Consider the following 7,894-nt stretch of genomic DNA (forward strand, 5'->3'; position numbering starts at 1 on the left):
ACATGACGCGCGCAGAGCTGCTGCAGCCAAGCCGATCCAGATGCAAGTGCTGCCGCTCGGGCTTGCTGGTCACGACGTACGCCATGGCGGACTCTCCACGTCGCGCCTCATGCATATCTGTAGGTCCTTCTGAGTGCACCCACAGGTACGGGCAAAACGGTCGCGTTTCTGCTGCCGCTGCTCGCCCGTGCAATGGCAGCCCGCTTCGAGATCAATGGGGTCCTCGGCCTCATCCTCGCACCTGTCCGCGAGCTCTGCATACAAATTGAAGCCCAGATCAAAGTCTTGATTGCACGGCGCCGATGACGCAGTGCTCATTGATGCGGCGTAGGACCTCGTGCAAGGCATTCCAAAGATGCGAACCGCGCTGCTCGTCGGGGGCATGCCCCTGCCCAACCAAGTAGGTTTGCTGTCCTGCTCGCGTGCTAAACAAGGGCAGTAGCTCCACCGACTCGCCCAAGGTCCGCAAGTGCTCATTGGTACCCCCGGACGTCTCTTGGCGATCCATACGGACCACGGCTTGATGCTGCAAGACGTCCGTACCTGCGTTCTCGACGAAGCCGATAGGCTCTGCGACGACGAGTTCCGAGACGCAACGACCACGCTTCTCTCGCTCCTGCCCGTACATCGCCAGCTCTTCTTTGCCAGCGCCACCATGACGCCCGCTGCGGAAGCCATCGCACGCACGCTGGCGCCAGACGTTCTTCGCGTGGCGCACACGTTCTCGTCCGGTCCGTCGGCCGACATCCCTCGTCACGTGACGCAGCACGTGCAGTATGTTGCCAACGCCCACAAGACGAAGCGTCTCTTCGAGCTGCTTCGGCGAAAACCTTCCGATGACCCGCTGCACGCGACCGTGCGTGAGGATACATGTCCATGGACGAGATACGGAGATCGTGTGTAGCTCGTGTTTGTTGCGTCCCAGGAAGGCGCCGACGTGCTCGTCAAGTCCATCTACAAGGCGTGCAACGTCCCGGCCCTCTCGATCCACGGCGGCAAGTCGCAGGTGCCACCGCGTTTGGACAATGTTCTACACTATGGACCGCGTAGGCCGCGCGGCTGCAAGCCATGGAGGCGTTTGTAGCAGGAACAGCGTCCATCTTGGTGGCCACGTACGTCTTGGGGCGCGGTATGGACCTCCTCAGCGTCGACGACGTGGTCATCTTTGACTTGCCGCCGACGGTCGACGGTACACAGATCATGGACGATATGGATGCTATGGATCGCGTGGATAGAGTACGTGCACCTTGTGGGCCGTGCCGGGCGAAGTGGCGATCCCGGACGCGCGACCGTGTTTGTCAACGAGGAAAACGCGCGGCTCTTCCCGGCGCTCACCAGCAGCGTCTGGGCGACGGTGCGGGACTTGCCGACTCAAGTGACCGACGCTATCGTTTCCGAGCGCAAGCGGAAGCGCGAGCCGATTGAAGCGCTGTGCCAACGCGCCCACGACGCTGCAGACCACTGGCGCGACTGGACGTCGACCAAGCGCAAGCGCGACGATGGCGACCTCGCCCTTGGGCAGCCCCGGCAGCGCATCAACGACTAAACGACTAAACGACTAAACGATGTTTTCCGAGTACCAAGTCACTCGACTCGCCATCGTTGCATGCGACCCTGTTTGCTTTCGACGATGACGAAACTGATTGCTCGGCAACGTCCGAGGCGTCATCCGTGGGTGGAGACCTACCCCTCATCTACAACGATGGCAACGCGAACATCGATGACGGCTGCGACCATGGCCCTCAGCATGCTTCTCCCCGCACACATTTCGTAGTTAAGTCCCTGATGCCCGAAGAGATTGTCTTGGATGTGTGTTTCTGAGCGATTTGATTGGACACTAAGAAACATCGGTGGCCGTGGAGAGTGCCACGTACCCACGAGTGGGGCGATGTGGTGGGCAGAGGTCTTATGACGACGTCTCTGTCTCTGGGCACCGTATCCACTGCCGTCGTTCTGTGCGCTTACTGTCCGCTCGGTTGATGTAGAAGCCACGCCAAGTCCCATGCCCCAATACAAGTTGTCGCTCCGACCTCGACCAATGTTGGACCTTGCACATGCGAGGCGCATGTTCAAGGTGTGGCTACTCGCATCATGCGAGTAGCCACATCGTACATTCTCGAAAGCGTGCTTTCGCGTGACCTATGGCGCAAGAGACGCCGCCAGCATTAGCTGCACGTACCTTCTTGAACCTGGCTGTTGCACCATGCTGGTGCACCGAGGGCTTGCTCGATTGTCTCCCTCCGAGGCGCCGTGAATGTCCATGCCAAGGCTCGATCCATACCGGCTACGGCTAGTGTGTCTGTGCAGACGTCGCCGGAAGCTTGCACCTGCACATACAGTCTGACATGCGCACATACTTTTTGCCTTGTCCACATGCGACGTGGACGCATCTTCTCTGTTCGCTGATGGCTCGTCGCTTCGCCGGGCAGCGCCGACCCTCGCTGGATACAGCCATCATGGGCTTCATGCCCATGCCGCTCGGCGCCTCCATAAGGCGATGGCCTCCGCGCACGTCGCGCCGACGCACCCGCCACGCTCCCGGCTGTCCTACGCGGCCTGATTCGGGCGGATTGCGTTATTTTTGCCAGTGCAAAAGATTTTCATGTATTTTAATGCGACATGCGATACAAAACCAAGGTAGATTGCGACGATATCTTTAAATTAATTGGATCCAGCGGTGCGAAGGCCGCGGATTTCCTCATTTCCAAAGTTGCTGCCATGTCGTATCTTGTACCCTCCGAGTACCTCCAGAAGTTCTCGCCCAAGGAGATCCAGGACCTCAAGCGGGCCTTCAAGCAGTTCGACACGGACAGCGATGGGTCCATCGACGCGTCCGAGCTCAGCAACGTGCTCCTCGCGGTCGGCGAGGTGCCATCCGACGCGTTCGTCGCCGACCTCATCGCGTCGGTCGACACGGACAAGAGCGGGACGATCGAGTTTCCCGAGTTCCTCACACTTCTCTACGAGCTGCGCCACCCGATGCCGGCGTCGGCGCCGAGCTACCCGACAGGTCCCAAGTTCAACAACGACGCGGCCGTCAACTCGTGGAACACGACCGCGTTCACCAAGCCGCCGTCGCCGATCGCGTCGCCGACCGAAGCCGCCGCGACGTTTGCGCCGCGCAACTCGGCCTTTGCCGCCGCCTCGGCGACCTTCAACAAGGGCAAGAGCACGCCTACCCCGTCCGCGGCGCCCGTCAAGAAGACGGTCGCACCGTCGTACGTGCCGCCGCCCCCGCCTGTCCCGGCGCCTGCTGTGACGCCCACAGGCGGTAACAAGTCGGCGTTTGCAGCCGCGGCCGCCAAGTTCAACACCAAGTCGCCGGTCTCGACGCCGCCCGTGACGCCGAGCCGCAAGACAAGCGGTTTCTCGGGCACGTCGTCGCCGGCGCAGGCCCATGCAGCTGCGAACGCGCCGCTCCAGCGCACGGCGAGCGCGCTCGCGAGCGTTGTGCAGAAGCACCTCAACATCCACGAGAGCCGCAGTGCGACTGGCGGCGTCCACTCGTACTCGGACGAAGAAAAGACGGCGTTTGCCGAGCACATTAACAACTGCCTGTCTGGTGATGCGCACCTGGCGTATCTGCCGATCGACCCGTCGGGCCACGATCTCTTTGCCTCGGTCATGGACGGCATCCTCCTCTGCAAGCTCATCAACCTCGTACGACCTCTCTTGCGGCCTTGCACTCGTCTCTCATGAGTCAAATATGCTGGGGTACTAGGCCGTGCCCGACACGATCGATCTGCGCGCCGTCAACATCAAGAACAAGCTCAACGTGTACGAGATGACGGAAAACCACAACTTGTGCATCAACGCAGCCAAGTCGATTGGCTGCTCGATCGTCAACATTGGCCCATCGGACCTCCTCGAGGGCAAGCCGATCCTCGTGCTGGGTCTTGTGTGGCAGATCATCCGCATCCAGCTCACGGCGACCATCAACCTGAAGAACCACCCGGAGCTCGTGCGCCTGCTTCTTGACGGCGAGTCGCTCGAGGACTTTATGAAGCTGCCGCCCGAGCAAATCCTCTTGCGCTGGGTCAACTACCATTTGGCGGCGGCCCACCACGACAAAAAGGTACATTTTCGATGCTGGTCGATAGTATCAATCTATCAATTAGATTCACAACTTTGGGCGGGACGTGGCGGATGCGACCGCGTACTCGGTCTTGCTCCACCAGATTGCGCCGAGCACGTGCGACGTGTGCAAGGAGCCGACGGCGCTGGAGCGTGCGACGCACGTCATTCGCAACGCGGAGAAGCTGCACGTCGACGCGTTCATCAAGCCCGGCGACATTACGAGCGGCAACACGAAGCTCAACCTGTCGTTTGTCGCGCAGCTCTTCAACACGTGCCCGGCGCTCGACGACGTCGACGTCACGGAGCTCACGGAGATTTTGGACGACGATGTGGGCGACACGCGCGAAGAGCGCTGCTTCCGCATGTGGATCAACTCGCTTGGGCTCTCGGAAACGTACGTGAACCATCTCTTTTCGGATTTGAAGGACGGCATGGTCATCCTCAAGACGCTCGACAAGATGGAGCCGGGCGTCGTGAGCTGGACCAAAGCCAACGTGGCGCCGGCCAACAAGTTTAAGAAGGTGGAAAACTGCAACTACTGCGTCGTCCTCGGGAAGCAGCTCAAGTTTTCGCTCGTCAACATTGGTGGCGTCGACATTGCCGAGGGCAACAAGAAGCTCGTCTTGTCGCTGATCTGGCAAATGATGCGCCACAACTCGCTCAAGCTCCTCTCGTCGCTCGGCAAAGACGTGAGTGACAAGGACATTATCGAGTGGGCCAACGCCAAAGCCGCCGCGCGCCACAACAAGCGCATGGTGACGTTTCGCGACGCGATGCTCGCCGACGCCGTGTTCCTCTTGGACCTCGTCGCGGCCGTCGAGCCCCGAGCGGTCAACTGGGACGCGGTCGTCGACCACGCGTCGACGGACGACGACAAGGCGGCGAACGCCAAGTATGCCATTTCGTGCGCCCGCAAGATTGGCGCGACGGTCTTTCTGACGTACGAAGACATTGTCGAGGTCAAGCCCAAGATGATCATGACCTTTGTCGCGTCGCTCATGGCGCTCGAGAAGCGTCACTAACACCGATAATACGACTCGTCTCTCTGCTGCTTAGTCGGCCACACGCCGTGCTCAGATCTTATCGCCGATCGTTGGTGGTGCACAGGAGCCAATGTAACGTATCGGCCATCGCTGTACGTCCAGCGCACGGTGGACGCGGCACGATGGCAGAGTTGAAGGTCACGTACCGCGACATTTGACACTATAACGGCGTCGTGGTTGGCTCGCACGCTAGGACCCCGTGCCATGCAGCGGGAACGGTGCACAGTGGATGCTGCTAGTAGTAGAAGATGCAGAGTCGGCGTAGTTAGTCGATCTCGTTGTTGCAATTAGTCGGTATCGTTGTCCACCGGTATGCACCTGATGGATGTCATCTTGTCGGTTTCACGCGCCAATCGCCACGAGCCAATCACTTGCAGCCAATGGATATCCTCCTGTGAGAATATATACTCTGAATGGATTCATTCCTAGAGGTTTTCGAGACCACCAATGATTATCGAGATTGCCATTTCCCAAACATCCATCGAGCGAGCATGAGTTCCGACGACGAGCAGAAGCTGCTGAAGAAGCTCAAGAAGGAGAAGAAGGAGAAGAAGGAAAAGAAGGAGAAGAAGGCCAAGAAGGAGAAGAAGCGGTCGCGCTCGGACGAGGAGACGACCGACGTCGCGGAAGACGAGGAAGCGCCGGCTGCATCGCCCGCCACGGACGACGATGAAGTCGCGTCGCCGGCCGCCAAGAAGGCCAAGAACGTCTCGACGATCGGCGAAGGCAACCCCAAGGTCTCGGACTTCCGCGTCGGCGACATCACGATTGCTGCGCTCGAGAAGCGCGGTATCTCGACGCTCTTCCCGATCCAGTCGATGACCTTTGACAAGATCTACGACGAGTTCGATCTCATCGGTCGCGCGCGCACGGGCATGGGCAAGACGCTCGCGTTCGTGCTGCCGGTCGTCGAGCGCCTCTTCAAGGAGGGCAAGCGCACCAACCGCGGCCGCGCGGCCAAGGTCATTTGCATGGCGCCGACGCGCGAACTCGCCAAGCAGGTCGCGACAGAGTTTGAGCAGACGGCGCCGAGCCTCAAGACGACGTGCATCTACGGTGGCGCGTCGTACCAGTCGCAGAACCAGGACTTCCGCGACGGCGTCGACATTGTCGTCGGTACCACGGGTCGTATCTGCGACCACCTCGAGCGTGGCACGCTTCGCCTGAACGAGTGCAAGTTTTTGATCCTCGACGAAGCCGACACCATGCTCGAGATGGGCTTCCGTGAGGACATCCAGAAGGTCTTCGAGGCCATGGAGGCGGCCAAGACCGCGCACCAGACGCTTCTCTTCTCGGCCACGATCCCGTCGTGGCTCGACCAGGTCGCCAAGAAGTACATGAAGCCCGACCGCGTTTACGTCAACATGGTCAACGACAACGAAGACCAGGCGTCCAAGGACGTCCAGCATATTGCGATCCCGTGCCACTGGCAGACGCGCGCGAGCCTTCTCGCCAACCTCCTCTCCATGTACGCGACCAAGACGTCGCGCACGATCATCTTCGCCGAGACGAAGAAGGACTGCAACGAGCTCGCGGTCAACCCCGACATCAAGCAGGACGCGCAGGTCCTCCACGGTGACATTGCGCAGAACCAGCGCGAGATCACGATGCAGGCGTTCCGTGACGGCAAGATCCGCCTCTTGATCGCGACGGACGTGGCGGCGCGCGGTCTCGACATGGACGTCGACCTCGTCATCAACTCGGAGCCGCCGCGCAAGCAGTCGGGCCGCGCCGATGTCGACACGTACGTGCATCGCTCGGGTCGTACCGGTCGTGCGGGGAAGAAGGGCGTGTGCATCACGCTCTTTACGCCGAAGCAGAAGGACAACCTGCTCCTGATTGAGCGATCGATCAAGAACAAGTTCATCATGAAGGCGGCGCCCAACGTCGACGACATGGTGACGGGCGCGGCCGCGACCGCCGCCTCTGAGATCGAGACCGTCGACCCCAACATGATTGAGCTCTTCCTCGACACGGCCAAGACGCTGATCGAATCGATGGGGCGGAGAAGAGTCTCGCGGCGGCCCTTGCGTGCATCACGGGCCACACCAAGCCGCCGGCCAAGGCGTCGCTCCTCTCGGGGTCGCCGGACCTCACGACGATTCTCTTCGAGTCGGCCAACGTCATCCGCGCCAAGGGCTACGTCTGGAACGCCGTGAACCGCGACATTCCCGAGGAGTTTGCCAAGGACATCAAGAGCATGCAGCTCACGGCCGACTCGATGGGCGCGTGCTTTGACCTCCCGAACGCCGGCCTCAAGGTCATTGAGGACCTCATCGCGGCCAAGGACTCGAGCTCGTACGGCTGCCCGTACTCGATCCCCAAGACGCTCCCCAAGATGCAGGAGCTGCCCCAGCGCACGGGCGGCAGCTTCGGCGGTGGCTACGGCGGTGGTCGTGGCGGTAGCTTTGGCGGTGGCCGTGGTGGCCGCGGTGGTCGCGGCGGTCCCCCCGGCGGTCGCGGCGGCCGTCGCTGGTAATTAAGATAGACTTTAGAAATTACAACTATACAACAACAACAACATGAACCCAATTACACATATCAACTTGATATTCATGCGCTGAAACTCGTCGGACGGTCGCTGCCTAGTTGCCGACGCGCGCCGCCGTCCACTGGGCGTGCTGCTTGTTGTAAAAGTGGGCTTCGTGCACAAAGCCTGCGTCCGGGAACGCGCCGTTGACGCAGTTGTTGCAACGGCTCAAGTAGTTGCCAGTGTCGTCCGCGAGGGCGATCTTGCCCTTGCCCGCGTCCATGCACGTCCACTGCGCCCACGG

At 60.6% G+C, this 7,894-nt stretch overlaps 3 protein-coding genes across 3 annotated transcripts; all 3 read left to right on the forward strand.

Annotated features, from left to right (window-relative positions):
• Nucleotides 1-40: 40 nt before the first annotated feature.
• Nucleotides 41-1,598, forward strand: SPRG_14899 (hypothetical protein; the record flags this gene model as incomplete). The annotated part of the gene is made up of 7 exons (XM_012354036.1): nt 41-76; nt 124-282; nt 332-400; nt 443-856; nt 905-1,006; nt 1,051-1,189; nt 1,236-1,598. The coding sequence occupies 7 exons, from the start codon at nt 41-43 to the stop codon at nt 1,544-1,546; spliced, it is 1,230 nt and encodes a 409-aa protein (XP_012209426.1). The 3' UTR covers nt 1,547-1,598.
• A 1,076-nt stretch (nt 1,599-2,674) lies between these two features.
• Nucleotides 2,675-5,139, forward strand: SPRG_14900 (hypothetical protein). The gene is made up of 3 exons (XM_012354037.1): nt 2,675-3,660; nt 3,722-4,075; nt 4,119-5,139. The coding sequence occupies exons 1-3, from the start codon at nt 2,719-2,721 to the stop codon at nt 5,097-5,099; spliced, it is 2,277 nt and encodes a 758-aa protein (XP_012209427.1). The 5' UTR covers nt 2,675-2,718; the 3' UTR covers nt 5,100-5,139.
• A 472-nt stretch (nt 5,140-5,611) lies between these two features.
• SPRG_14901 (hypothetical protein) lies at nt 5,612-7,599 on the forward strand (the record flags this gene model as incomplete). The annotated part of the gene is made up of 2 exons (XM_012354038.1): nt 5,612-7,132; nt 7,174-7,599. The coding sequence occupies 2 exons, from the start codon at nt 5,612-5,614 to the stop codon at nt 7,597-7,599; spliced, it is 1,947 nt and encodes a 648-aa protein (XP_012209428.1).
• Nucleotides 7,600-7,894: the final 295 nt, after the last annotated feature.

The sequence above is a fragment of the Saprolegnia parasitica genome (genome assembly GCF_000151545.1).
Source record: "Saprolegnia parasitica CBS 223.65 unplaced genomic scaffold supercont2.143, whole genome shotgun sequence".
Lineage (NCBI taxonomy): Eukaryota > Oomycota > Saprolegniomycetes > Saprolegniales > Saprolegniaceae > Saprolegnia > Saprolegnia parasitica.

What these genes read in the sequence shown, in the direction of transcription:
- SPRG_14900 (XM_012354037.1), top strand. Translation starts at nt 2,719, where the DNA reads ATGTCGTATCTTGTACCCTCCGAGTACCTCCAGAAGTTCTCGCCCAAG. An exon ending in TCTGCAAGCTCATCAACCTC is followed by an intron (nt 3,661 to 3,721) that starts GTACGACCTCTC and finishes CTGGGGTACTAG; the next exon opens with GCCGTGCCCGACACGATCGA. An exon ending in CGGCCCACCACGACAAAAAG is followed by an intron (nt 4,076 to 4,118) that starts GTACATTTTCGA and finishes TCTATCAATTAG; the next exon opens with ATTCACAACTTTGGGCGGGA.